The sequence below is a fragment of the Mastigoproctus giganteus genome, chromosome 1 (genome assembly GCF_048544385.1).
Source record: "Mastigoproctus giganteus isolate SK-2022 chromosome 1, ASM4854438v1, whole genome shotgun sequence".
Taxonomy (NCBI): Eukaryota; Metazoa; Arthropoda; class Arachnida; order Uropygi; family Thelyphonidae; genus Mastigoproctus; species Mastigoproctus giganteus.
Window position 1 is genome coordinate 142064588 of NC_143575.1, and position 14825 is coordinate 142079412.

At 35.4% G+C, this 14825-nt stretch overlaps 1 protein-coding gene across 1 annotated transcript in view; it reads left to right on the plus strand.

The window, feature by feature from the left end:
• LOC150091167 (putative polypeptide N-acetylgalactosaminyltransferase 9) overlaps window positions 1-10315 on the plus strand; it is an 886865-nt gene extending 876550 nt beyond the window's left edge. The window contains exon 14 of the mRNA XM_090374539.1: window positions 8883-10315. Within this exon, the coding sequence (XP_090230665.1) occupies window positions 8883-9029 (147 nt within the window). The 3' untranslated portion in view covers window positions 9030-10315. The remainder of the gene's footprint in view (window positions 1-8882) is intronic.
• The last annotated feature ends 4510 nt before the right edge of the window (window positions 10316-14825 follow it).

The window sequence follows — 14825 nt, forward strand, 5'->3', positions numbered from 1 at the left end:
TATTTTTTTACAACAGGGTTTGTATTGAAAGTGATAATACAAAACATTTTCTCTTAACCAAATTAGAATAAAATCCTAGTTCTCCTCATCAATAGGCACCAATAGGCACAGTTTCTGCTACTGGATTCCTATCTGTCAAAATCTATAATGGTGCAAAAATACTCAGCAAAAGGTGAGATGGTGTATGGGGAGATAAAGTTTAATGAGACCAGTTTTCTCTGACAGTACAAAATATTATGAATTACTTCACATTGACTGATTTGACCAGTTAAAAAGTTCTGTAAATATTGGAGCCTGACACCTTTGGTTCCAGCACAATGGTGCCCCACGGTACAATGTGTATAGGGGCAGTGTGCCTTGGCCACAATGTTCTCCTGATATTATACTTTTGGTTTTTGTTAAAGCAGAAGTATAGGAAGCACCCAGTGACAACTCAGATTATCTCAAAAGGTAAATACATAATGTGTAGTATTCTAGAGAATGTTTATTATTTATTTATTTAGGGTTATAAGCTTGTGGTGGCAGAGGGAGACCATATTTAACATCACATGTTGGCTCTCTTTCAAAACTATGCTACCAAAACCTGTCCTATAAAGAATGTAGAATATTATTATTATTATTTTTTTTTTTTGTGTGTGTGTGTGTGTGTGTGTGTGTGTGTGTATCTGCTGTTGAATGTTACAATCTTTGGTAACAAATGGCCAAAAACACTCACAAAGTTAACCACTGAAATATCTATTCCCATTTCAGTTAATGAATTTATTTGTGCATTTGTTAATTCTTTTGAGTGTTATTTATCTTGTCATGCAAGTGGAAATGCAACACATGACAGCCCATTCCAGTAGCAAAAATTGGCACATGATATGGCATTTCTCATAGGTATCAGAATTGATCCTCCTTTCTTCAAGGAAATTATAACTGCAGTGTTATTAACAGCAATTTTATTTCGTTGATTGAAGAGTCTGTTAACTCCAACAAGGCGGCAAAATGATCCATAATGACAATATTACATGACAGAGGCAAGAAGGTTATTGGGCTCTGGGGATGACTTCTAATGTGTCAAGGAAGCTCTTAAATAAATACCACAAGGCCAATGATGACACAAGTAGCACTGCCACCTTGTGAGAGAGAAAAAGAGGGAGCTTAAAGGGTTAGGCTTCCCCCCCCCCCCCCAAGGTAGGGCATGGGACTAACTAGCTCATATTTAAGATCTTTTAATGAGTACTATGGAAGTATAAAATTGAGGTAACAGTACTGCAGAAAGCATGGCAGTAACATAATGGATTCCAAAGAATATACCATCTTCTAGTGGAAGTGTGAACAGTATGCTTGAGACTGGCTTTGTGGTAACAAAGAAATTAAAGCATGCTATACTAGATTTTGAATCAGTGAGTGATAAGACTGTGCATGCTGAAACTAAAAGCAAGAGTGGTCAACATCTGCCTAATTTGTACCCATGCACCAATCGAGGATGCTGAAGAGGACAAAGATGGATATATTTTATGAGCGACTTGAGCAAACAAATAACAGTTTTGTTTGCTCAAGATATAAAAATAGCATTGGAGTAGAGAAGGAAGGCATAGCACTCACAATGCCAGCAACAACAACAATGGTATAAAGCTTATTGACTTTGCCACAACTAAAAAGATGACCATCAGAAGCACATATTTCAACCATAAAATTATCCACAAAGTAACACATGCTCTTCAAAAGAAATAACCAAAAATTAAATAGATCATGTTTTGATAGACTGGTGACATGGAGCAGATGCAGACCCAGGCCACTTTGTAGTTCACATCAATTACAGGCAGAGGAGAAGTTAAGAAAGAGACTCTCTTTAATGCCCACATACTTAACAGTAATGAGGCAATCAAGAACAACTATTAGGAAGTTAGAGACTAAGAACCACAAAGCAGAATTAGAGGATGCTTTGATTACAATCCAGATCATAATCAAAGCTCTGGCAACAGAAGAGATGGTCACAAAAATATAGCACTGAGAAGTGATTGGTTTGATTTGCAGAAAAGAACCCGGAAAATTTCTGAAACAAAAGGAGAGAGAGAGGCTAAACAAGTACTAAGAATAAAACAAGGGGAAAATATTACAACTGGATGAGGTGCATGCTAGGAAGGAATCATACTCCAGGTCAGAACAAACCTTTGTAAGGATAGGAAACAACAGACAGAGGTGGAAGAACAGCAAGTAGACCATCTGGAAAAAGGAAGTAATGTCACATAATAAGGTTTTGGCATGGAAACATATGCAGAAAGACAACTAGGGGACCACCAGGGTGGTTGTAGGAGGGACCATTGAATAATCGACTAAATATTCACAGTTAGAATGCTACAAGTTTAATGCACACCAGTTGTTTATCAATTACAAACAATCTATTTCACTTCTAGTCTCTAAGAGAAAATTGAACATATCAACTTGGTAAAATTAGAGCTAAAGTGAAATTACAAGAACAGCTTTCTAAACCATTCAAAATGAGAAGAAGATTGAGACAGGGAGATGTCCTCTCAACGATCCCATTCATCTTGGGCCTAAAGGCAGCCATAAGGAAACCATACAGCAACTGGAGTTGGAGATCAAGCATATAAACATGAAGAGTTTTGAGAGAGTGCAGCAATTCAAGTACTTGGGTGATATTATTATGGAAGGTGGATGTAAAAGCTAGAATACCTTCTGGTAATTGGTGTTATTTTGTCTACCAGAAACTACTTTGGTCCTCAAGAAAATGTGGATGGACAGTGAAAGAAAAGAACAGAGAAGGCTCGATGGCATGAGAGTTGGGCTGGCAAAGGAAGGCAAGAAGAGAAGTAGTGTCTGTACTGCTCAGAGGTTACTCAGTTACTCCCAAGCTTGTCATTTTCCACTACCCCATAATGTACCACAGTTGGTACATTATGGATTACTGCTATGCAATTGCCATTTCTTGGCCCATTTGCCTAATTTTATAGGTCTTGTTGTCATCAATATCATTAAAAAATAACAATGGACCTGGCACTGAACCATGGGAAACTCCACTAATAACCACTTTCTGCCTTCTCCCCGTCACTATCCCTTTATCCATAGCAGTAACTTGCCTTAATACCACACTGCTCCAATTTATACAACAGTGTGCAAATGTGATATCAAAATTATTTTTTTCATCATTGTTTTGTGAATGCATCATAGTATCCAATCAAAGTGGTCAGATAAGATTTCCCCTTAAAAAAACCCATACTGTGATTGAAGTATCAGTGCACTCCTGTCTAGATAGTCCTGCAGTAACTCCATTTCCCTGGAATAGAAGTTGACAGGTCTGTAATTGCTCATGTCACCCTTTGATTCCCTCCTTTGTGAATTGGAGATATACTCACAAATCTTCAGTCCATGGGAACTTCCCCCTGAATCCAAGGATGGTCCCATAATCACGGCTAACAGTTTTCTTTAACTACTTTGCTGCCTTAGCATTAGCATTAGTAGAGGCATTTGATGCAAGAAAGCAAGCTTATGCAGCATCAGCCAAAAAAAAAAAAAAAACCCACTTCCACTTCACCCCTCTGTTCGTTCAAAATACCTGTCCAGCTGAGCCTTAAACTTATTTAGGCTATCAACCTCCACTACAAGGGATGGAAGTCTGTTCCACCAACCAACCACCTGCTGGCTAAAGGCAAATTTCCGCACGTCTATCCTACATCTGTCTTTCCTCAATTTGAATTATGCCCTCTCAAGTGATTATTCTGAGCTAGAGGAAGAATCCCATCAGCATTGAGCATGCTCAAACCATTCAAGGCTTTATACACCTCTATCAGATCACCTCGCTGGTGCCTAGTCTCCAGACACTGTAATTTGTAAAACTTAAGCCTTTCTTTGTAAGAGCACCCCTTTGTTCCATTCACTAATCTTGTTGCCCTTCTCTGTACTCGTTCCAGCAGCTCTACATCCTTTATAAATGAGGCCTCCAGACCTGTATACAGTACTCTAGGTGTGGCCTGACCATTGCCTTATACAAGGGAATAATCACCTCCCTATCCCTGCTGGAAAAATTCCTGTATATCATTGACGATACTCCAAGAGCTACTCTTGCAGCCCGTCTGCACTGCTCAGAGAACTTCATATCTGCCTGCACAACCACCCCCAAGTCCCTTTCATTCTCTACCACTGTCAGTGTAGTACCACAGAGTTGATACGTTGCTCTGGGGTTGCTGTTTCCCATGTGTAGTACTTTACATTTGTCAATGTTAAACTTCATTTGCCACCTCTCAGCCCATCTGCTCAACCTTTCCAGATCCTGTTGCAGCAGCATAGTGTCAGTAGTGTCCTTGACAACCCTGCCAACCTTTGCATTGTCTGCAAACTTGGACATTAAGCTTGATATACCATCATCAATATCATTTATAAATACAGAAACAATAATGGACCCAACACTGAGCCCTGAGGGACTCCACTAATAACATTAGTCCACGATGAGCAGTGTCCATTGATTACCACTCTCTGTCTTCTCCCCCTCAACCACCCCTTTATCCATAGCAGCAATTTGTCTCCAATGTTACACTGCTCCAATTTGTGTAGCAGTCTTCCATGTGCAACAGTATCAAAAGCCTTTCTAAGATCCAAGTATATAATATCAAAGCTATTCCCTGCATCCAGTTCTTTTGTGACTGCATCATAGTATCCAATCAAATTGGTCAGGCAAGACTTCCCCTTAACAAAATCATGCTGTGTCCGAGCTATAACTGAAATCTTGTCTAAATGATCCTGCAGTGCTTCTTTAACCAGTGCCTCCATTAATTTTCCTGGAACAGAAGTTAAGCTCACAGGTCTATAATTACTTGTGTCAGCCTTTGATCCTCCTTTGTGAATTGGGGTCACATTTGCACATTTCCAGTCTATGGGTACCTCCCCTGAGTCCAAGGAAGCTCTCATAATTATGGCTAAGGGTTTGCTTACTTCCTTTGCTGCCTCTTTTAATATAACTGGATAGATCCCATCCACCTCGGGTGCCTTTCTTACATTTAGCTTTGACTTGGCGCATTATAGCCTTAGACACTAATGCGCCATAAAATCCTAAAACAACCAACATTTAGCTTAAGCAATTTCTCTTCCACTCTCCTCTCAGTTATTTTAAAATCATTAGCTCCCTGTTAGTTTGATAAACTACTGGTATTTACTTCCCTAAAGAATTCCTTATGTGCAAATGTAGATGCAAAATACTTATTCAGTTTGTCAGTAACCTGAGCAGGATCATGAGTAGTTGAACCATAGTTTGCCTAACCTCCTTTGTTATTTGATTACAGACTAGTTTGTATTTATCATTGGTTTCTGTATCACCTGAAAATTTATTTACATCCCATGCATTTTTCTTCTCTGTCATGAGTCTCCTAAGTTAACATAACATCCATTTAGGTCTAAGCCTTGAATAGTATTTTCTTGTTTGGTATAAAAAGCCTATCAGGTTCTATAATTGTTCCCTTAATGTTTCTCATATAGAATTTGCTGATGGTAACATCATTTGGCATCACTATAAATAATTTAAAAACTGTATGAGACTACAGAATCACCTTTGCAAAAACAAAAACTCCTCGCCTTTACCAGATGGCAGTTTTATCTTTAAATAAATCCTACATAAATACATTGTGATCACTGCCATCTAGTGATTCTAATGCATGAATAATCAGGTCAAGTATATTATCTCTCTAACCTGCTGCTGTAGAAAACAGTTATCCAATAAATCCACAAAAGTCTTACTGGTGTGTGAGTGACCAACCCACAAATTATAGTCAATACCTGGAAAATTAAAATCCACATTATATCGCATTTTGATTTATTGATTCATCAGAGTCATTAGATCTATAATAACACAATCCTCTCATTTTTGCTTTCCAATTGCAGTGTCACACCCTGCAATTGGATGCACAGCCTTAGATTTTATGTGCTTCTTAACTAAGAGTATAACCTCCCTCTTCACCTATCCTGTTTGTCTTTTCTGTTCATATTGTACTCCCCATATTCAAATTTATTTACTAAGTTGAGCAGACCCATCTCCATGTAGTGTCATAGAAGGCCAATATTGTCATGGAATTGCTAAGTAACGAAAGAACTGAAACACTTCCACATCCTTCTGGCTGTTTAACAAACTGAAAGGCACCTTGTGTGGAATGGAACTCAATATTGATTGAATAGCATCCCCCTCCCCAAAGAAGACATGCATAGTGTTATGAGAACTGTATATATATATGGAGGTAACAAATGTTTGTAGGATGAATTTGGAAAGCTTTATACTATGAAAAACCCTGAGGCTGCTGTGCCATTTTCTGTTGCTTTACCACTAATAGTACCCATTACAGTTTTTGCAATTAATTTGTAACTCTTACTTGTGAGTACTTGGAGGTAGCAAACCTTGTTTTGATAATCTTACTATTTTATCTCTGATTACAGGCAAGAACTGGATTATGATGAATTACCTGACTGATTGCTTATCAATTGGAATTGAGGGTCATCTGACATGCTTTTTTGCCAAGGGCTAATGACACTCCTTAACAGATGTCTAGATTTATTTTCAGTCTGGCTGAACTGTTTGGATGAAAGAGACAATACAGGAGTGGACAAAATAATGGAAACACGTGATATGAAAGTAGTAGTTCTTGTAATTGCTGTTTGAAGTATTTATGAACATGAAGTGATTTTTTTTTTTGTTCCTTGGAGGTAGTACTGTGAAAGAAAGACAATTTAGAGGTGATATAAAAAGGTAATGAAAAAAATGACCAAACTGTCTGACTTCTAAAGAGGTAAATTTTTTAGTGCACATTTAGTAGAGGTATCAGCGACTAAAACTGCTGGTTCGTTAAATATATCTAGAGCAACTATGTCAAAAGTGATGTCTGCAATCACCAAGTACAGAAAATTAAATGCGGAAGAAAATCAAAGCTGATATAAAGAGACTGGCAGACACTGAAAAGGACTGTACCCAAGAACTTAACGAGTGCCAGAAATGCAGTTTATAGCAAAACAGTGTGATGATTCATAAGCTGAAACTTATGGCAGAATTGATGTTTGGAAACGTGTCAAATTTTTAGACGATAGACAAATCATTATGAGTGTACATGTGGTGAATGCCAAAGGAGGTACATCATCCTGACTGTCTTGTGCTGAGGATCAACAATGGTTTGGGCAGCAATATCTTGGTGTTGTTTAGGTCCTGTCATCACCATGAATGGGAAAAATTACTGCTATTGATTATCTTGATATTTTAAGTGATCAGTCATCTCAGGGTGCAAATATTGTTTCCCACAAACGATGCCATGTTCCTAATACATATACCCCAGTCTTGGTCTGAGGAGCATGCAAGTGAGATTATCATCTCCCATGGCCTGCACAATCACCAGACTTAAATGTTATTGAGTTGCTGTGGCCATATTTGGAGAGGAAAAGTAAGTGGCATATTTCCTCCGCTTTCATCACTCAAGGAGCTTGAAACATTCCTCTTAAGACAGTTCAATTTATTTGAATCTATTCCACACAGAATACAAGCCATTTTAAAAGAAAAGTGGCCAAACACCATATTAGTGCATACCTGTAAATCTTATCACAGGCATTTCCATTATTTTGTCCAATCCTTCTTGTGTGTCTGATACTTGTAAAATGTATAACTTAATCCTTTTGATATATATATTATTCCTTTTTATGTATTTTGGCAATTTTGGATAGTTCATCAGACACCTAAGTGTCTGAGAACTATCCAAAATATTTTCTCTTCTCTTCTGTTTTAACTTCATCCTTATTTCTGATTATTTAAGGTTTTTAACCCCGTTCTGAGGATTTTTTTTTTTAAGTAAATGCAAAAACATTTATGATTCTTGTTTTCCCTCTCTTATCTAAATTTTTCTTTAGTCTCTTTCAGACATTATCCTAGACCTCTTCCAGTTTTCTCTATGTTCCAATATGAATTTATTAGCTTGTTTGCCAAAATTTTCTCTAACTGTGTCTTGGATCCACCACTGTGTTTTGAATTCTCAATTTTACAAATTTCCACATACCTCTTTTGTAGCTTGCACTGTAATTCTCTTAGGTGAGGACGACAGGAAAACTTAGTAAGTGATCGGGACCTACCAATTGTTTTGCTGATAATGAATTCATCAATGAATATCACCCCTTCTTTCTCTCAAATGTCTAATCTCAACACCTTGGTGGCTCATGTGGTAAGGAGATCATGGTGGCACTCCATGGTCTCTTGAAATGAAAGTCTCAAATTACAAAAATTCAATATCAATCAAACACAAAAGCTGAAACTATGCAAATGGGAACAGATCTTTATACTATATAGCCTGGATTAAGAAAATATTTTTTTGTTTTATCCTTTTTACTCATCAGGCAAACTCTGCATTGGGACTATTTCTCATGTTTGCATCTTGGCACCTATGCATATCCAGTTTTTGCGAGTGGAAAAGTTTATGGCCAGTTATGTGTAAATACTGAATGATATGTTCTCACACAATCAGAATCATTTATTTTGTTGACTCCAGCTCTGCTGGAATGCAAAGTAAGACTACAAATTGCTTTAAAACATTCCCAGAGCACTGGTAAGTTCCAACCAAGCTGCTCTACATGACTTATAGGCCTTCTTAACATTTATGACGCTTCAAATTATCTCCATACCTCATTATATTATATTGTTTATAAAATCATCTAAACAACAGTGTTGCCTTGATATTTTTGAAGTTAACAGTTTGCAGTAATTTATATTCAGTTTATTTTCCTTTAACTCATGAAATTATTGATAATTTGGCAGTAAATAGTTGGTTTTAGTTCTGATCAATTGAAAATCATCAGAACTAAAACCAAATAATGAATGTACTGCATTATATGGTATTGTAATATAGTACTTTTTATTTCTACAGAGCCATACCATCCAGCATGGAAGCAGCCATAAGTGCCTCGAAATGGCTTCAGATAAGCAGCACCTGTTAATGAAAGAATGTTCAGGAGATGAGCGGCAGCAGTGGAACTTTCAGAGTTATGACCCGTCCAAATTGGCTAAAGATTAAATTTTGGTGACACTAGGAACTATTTCCTTCTGTGAAAGAACAATTGAAAGTGTGCAATGACCAGGAATAATGGGAAATTTTTTTTGAAGACACTTTCTGCAATTTGTGTGTTGGGACACCTGTTGTCCATTTGCAAGGAAGTTAGTTGTGTCTCTCCACTGCCATAACTGACAAAGAAACAGGACTTTAGAGCCCAAAGATGCTTCCAAGTTCCAATGATGCAGGAAAAAACTTTAAAATCCCATAAGTGATTGGCACTGTTTCCTCATATTCTGTGCCTTATGTCTTCAGCATTCCATTTGTAATTCAATTAGGAAATAACACTGAGGTGGCAGGATCCATTACCTCATCTTTGTATATCATGCTATGAAGCAATAAGTTAAATAAGGTGGTTTCCATGGATATTGATAGTGTCACTGTTGCCAAAGTTCATGTGGGTTGATCAAATCTAATCATTTTATAATCTTAAAACAAGAAGAGAGTCCAGTAGATATAATATATTGCTTGGAACTATTTGATGTGATAAGATTTTTTTATAATGAGAAAAGAAGAAAGGGATAGATTAAATGAAATAATGACTAGTTAATTTGATAGTAATATTACTGTGATCATGAATTACTGGTTTGCTGATGGGATTTAATTTCATTTTGGTAATATGTCTTTCAGCGTAAATAAGAAAATAATATTTTTGAAGTTGCAGAGATTGTTATAATCATACATGTTTCATCCCATCACTGAAAAGCCAGATATTACATTTTATTTGGTGAGAGTTGTAAATTCCACAGCTGATATGATTTGGGAACTTTATTAGGTATCTAGTAATTAGAGTTAATTTAGCAATAAAATTTTTAAGTTTGTTCCTTTTGAAGAAAAAAAAATTAGACTTCTCTTCAACATACTGTGCCCTCCCCAGTCACCGAGACAGACTTGGGATTAATCCAACTTTATTTTGAGATGGTGCTGAATTATCAACTGAATATTTGTGCCCTGATAGTAACAGTGTTTCCTGAGATTAGTAATTTTATAATATTCAGATTTCATTGTTGCATTTAGAGAACCATTTTGTGTGTGTGCGATAGAAGGATGAATTACTCAAAAGTGGAAAGCTGCAACCTTATTATACTGAAAATTTAGATTGATGCAAACCAACATAAGTAACAGGTTTTCAAAGAACCATGAAACTGGCATTAACTTTATAGTATTTGTAAATAGCACAATGTAGTTAGAGTTCAAGAAAAAAAATTAAAGGGACCAAGCCTAGTGATATCTTTAACATGAAACATTACTCATCAAGCAAAGTAAATTCAAGAAATTTTAAAGGGAAACCTTATTTTTGTTAAGCATAGAATTAACACTATAATTTTTTCATCTATTAATTTTTCTAAGCATAGTTGATGAAAGTGAATCCTTTAATTTATTCTTCTGTTTGTCATATGGCAAAAAAAGTAAAGAATTAGGTACAGATGAAGCTTTCAGTAGGAATAAAGTGATATTTGCACTTTGGAAAAGCCATTTCAATATTCTCCATAGGAAACCCTATTTTTTACAAAGTAGAACATTTGCTTAAAAATTTTGTAGAAGAGATCCTGATGGTTTTCAATGGAACACATAGTAATATGGTTCAGCAGCTTCACTGTGCCTGCTTATATCACAATAACCACATCAATTTATCCTTATATGCATAATAATGATCTCAGTGGTATTCAGATTTTGCCAAAAATTAATGGAATGTGTGATAAAAAACTAATCCTATTTTTTTTTTTTTTTTACTAAATGTAAAGCACTTATGCTAAAACATGTAAATGATCAATTACTTTCCAGCCATAAATGAAAGAATCCTTAACAGAAGAAGTGAATAAGTAGTTATATACTTTGGCCTCCATAAATTAAATGAGATGTAGTTGGTGACAGAAGTAATTGTAATTGATAAATGTTTCCGATTTAGTCATTTCAAATATTTTTAGACACTTGGGTTGTAATTGTCACCATTCTTTCTTCAATTTTATTTTACACATTATTAAAAAAAAAATACTTTCTTATTTAAGATGAGAAAAAGCTCTATATATATATTCCCTTTCACTTCAAATAAAATACTGATATGTGCGGCTGTCACAAGATTCAACATTGCAATTTTTAGGCGGAGGTGCATATTTTAAGTTTCCATAATGTTAAGACTGTAGAGGTTCTACAGTCTTAACATTATGGATTCACAAAGCTCTACATCAAAGTTTTTGTCCTGTGCATTCTCTATTATGCCACTTTAAGATTATAAAATATGGATTTATGTATATTACTATTTAAACAGAAAGTTCCTACTGATGTGGAATAAAATTTTTCAATCTATGGCTTGCCTTGCACTGATATCTTCAAGGCAGGAACTAACATTTTGTGAAGCCTTAAAAAAGTGCTACAATTTTGGCATCTCTGATTAACCTGTTCAAAATCATGTGGGAATGTTTTTTTTTTTTTTTTTCAGTTCTCTAAAGCCACTCCTGCTCACTGGTAATTCACACTATCTTTCAAAAAAAGTTTTTGTTTTAGTTTATTAAAAAATCTCTAAAAATAACCATACCACTATATTAAGAAATTAATTAAAATTAAAAAACATAGCATTGCAGTGAGTGATCAAATGAATTTGGGCTACGGTTAGCATATATTGCAGTTTTTTCAGTTCTGAATTATTTTCCTAAAATATCAATACCATTAACATTTTAGGTTCTGATTTAATATAGAATATTTTGAGAATTTCATATAAATTGCTGTTTAGCTTAAAATGTAAAATAAAATTAGAATTTGATTTAAAAAAAATATTCCCCACAGCAATTTTCCATATTTTTTATTAGTCAACCATTTACCTGAAATTGTTATTACCTGAGAGAGAACTTTACTATTAGTATGATTTTTGAAATAAAGTTACCAGTTGTTGTGAGAAGAAATACTGTAAATTATATTTTGGGAAAGGGTTTTATTTAAGCAAACCAGTAATTCTTAACCAGGCTGAATTATGGTGCTGACCTATTCCAGGGGTGGGGAGGGGTGGGTATCCTGAATGATCATACATTCCATTATGAATATAAAATGGAAATGTCTGGGTAGTTGCAGAAAGGAATTTAGTATTTTATTGATAGCTTGACTGTTTGTCCTATATTCAGAGCAAACTCGGGTACAGTGGTGCCCATGACCTGCTTTTACTGTGTGCCTTATCATGGAAAGTAACTTATTATAATAGTGTTGGTTAATTATAAAATAAAATAATGGAGAAGGATGTTATATGCTTATTTTCTTGAAAAAATACACATAGAAGACTATTCTAAAATTTACGGAGTACTGGTATCATATACTGTCATACAGTAAACTCTGTAAAATCCAGCACATTTACCCCAAAAAAAAAAAAAAAAAAAAACACTAATATTTTACAATCTATAAATATTAAGAAAGCAATCTAGCACTTGTATCAACAATCACATATGTCTTTAAAAATCTATATAAGAAAAGAATAACATTTTTTTCTTTATAAGATACTGACAGGACATGTTTTTATGAACAGCAAGATTTAAAGTGCAAAGATAATGCAGCGGTCTTAATACTCAGCAAAACAAACTTGCCTCGGTCTTGCATTACTTTCAAACAGATAGCTAGGTGATAGTTTGATTAGCTGTTTGTGTAAAAGATGATACTGCTATCATAGCAGGTGGTCTCCAGCGAAAACACTCAAGCAAAGAAGTTGTTTGATGTGAACTAGTGTGCAATATACAAAATCAATTTAAGTTGTAGCTAGAGCTATCTGCTGAAAATAGTATAGTGTCAAGGCAACTCTTTACAAAAACAAATTTGTTCTGGTGTGAGAATTAAGACCATTCTATTATCCATGTAGTTTAAATCCTGTGGGTGTAAAAACAGATGAAAGGACAAGATGGTCATTATGTTTACAGATGTAAATAAATTCAAGTTTTTTAATATTTATTTGAATGCACTTCTCCAAAACTGCTAAATCACTGGTAGGTATATCTCTAAAATTCAGCACCTTGCAATTCCAGAGGGTGTCATATTTTAAAGAATTTGCTGTATTATTTTTCCCAAATACATCTTAAAAAAAAAAAAAAAAAAAAAATCCATTTATATTTCATTGCAACTGATTGCAGGCAATAGTACAACATAGCAGTTAATAGGCTATGCTTTTGGGGGGGGGGGGGACAGTTTATGAGTTCAATTTCAGACTACACAGCAACAAGGCACAACATCCAGTGCTTCAACTATAATACAATGGATAGCCTATGTGATGTGTATAAAAAATTAATTGCTGGATTTGTATTTGTCCAATTTTAATAAAATTTGAAATGGCTTGCCAAATCTTTCTAAAAGACCCAAATATAAAATTCCATCTATTAGGAGATGAGTTAAAATCAGCATAAAAATACAATGCCACATTCATGAAATATGATCAGCCTTTCTGTAAATGGGAAAGACAGTAGTCTTTCCTTAAGTCACAAAAATAATGCACCCATTTCTGCTCTCTTTAGATGAAAACTGCATGCAGTGTTCATGAAGAAGACTGTGAATATCCAGATTGACTTTGAAAACTACCTTTGACCAATGTAGGAACTTACATTCACCTTTGTTTGACTAAATATGATCAATTTAGAAAAATTGTGAGTTACTTTGGTATATGAATAATACCAAAACACATACTTCCAAAATTTATTCAAGCTGTCCACTTCCACAACTCTAGGCAGATATTTATTCTGATCATTTAATCTTAGATTGAAAGCAAATTTCTGCATATCTATCCTACAACCTTCCTTTTCTAATTTAAATTCGTCTCCTGAGAGAGAATAAGGATGCCATCAGCATTTATTTTGTTCAGCCCACTTAAAGTCACCCCTTTCACCTTGTCTCTGCTGGAAAAATTCCAGCATTTAGGGTAGTGATCATAGAAACTACCAGTTTTTTTTTTTTTTTTTTATTTAAACACTAAGAGATATTTCAAGATTTACCCAAATGGATGTCACATAAACTAGTGGCAGGGAAGAAAAATGTATGGGATAATTAAATTATCAGGGGACATGGAAGCCAACATTAAGTATAAATTATTCTACAGTCAAGTCACAAAGGGAGTAAGGGATTATTAGCTATATGGTGCAAGAAAGCCTGAGGCTTATGCTGCACCAGCCAGAAAAAGAAAAAAAATTCCCAAGTTACCCTGCAAGAAAGAGTCAAAAGGGAATCACTAAGAAAGAGAAGAATGATGATATCCAGGTCAGGACCCTGAGCTGGATATCATCATTCTTCTCTGCCAAGCCCATACTCACCAGATGTGAGCCCCTGGGGAGAAATTCCAAGGAATATAAAGTTAGTTTAAATTTTCTGATGATAAAAAGTAGGCAAACAATGGAATTAATAGCAGCCAACTTGCAAAATAATCATATCTTCCTACCCATCCAGAAGTGGACTCTTATTGATAATACCAACTAAGAAATACTGTTCAAGATTTAGGCCTAAATGGATGACAGATGAACTGATAAGGCTCATGGCAGAGAAGAAAAATGTGCAGGATGCATATAAATAAGTAGATGACACAGAAGCCTACAGCAGATTCACTGATGAGCCAAAATATTATCACCAGTGAGTCGAGACATGGTATAAAAAACACCTGATGCGGAGCTCCGTTAATCAGTGTTACTCTTGTTCTTCAGATGGGAAAGGCAGCGGACTTAAGCGAGTTTGACAAAGGCCAAATTGTAATGGCCAGACAACCAGGTTAGAGCATATCTGAAATGGCATGGCTGGTGGGGTGCT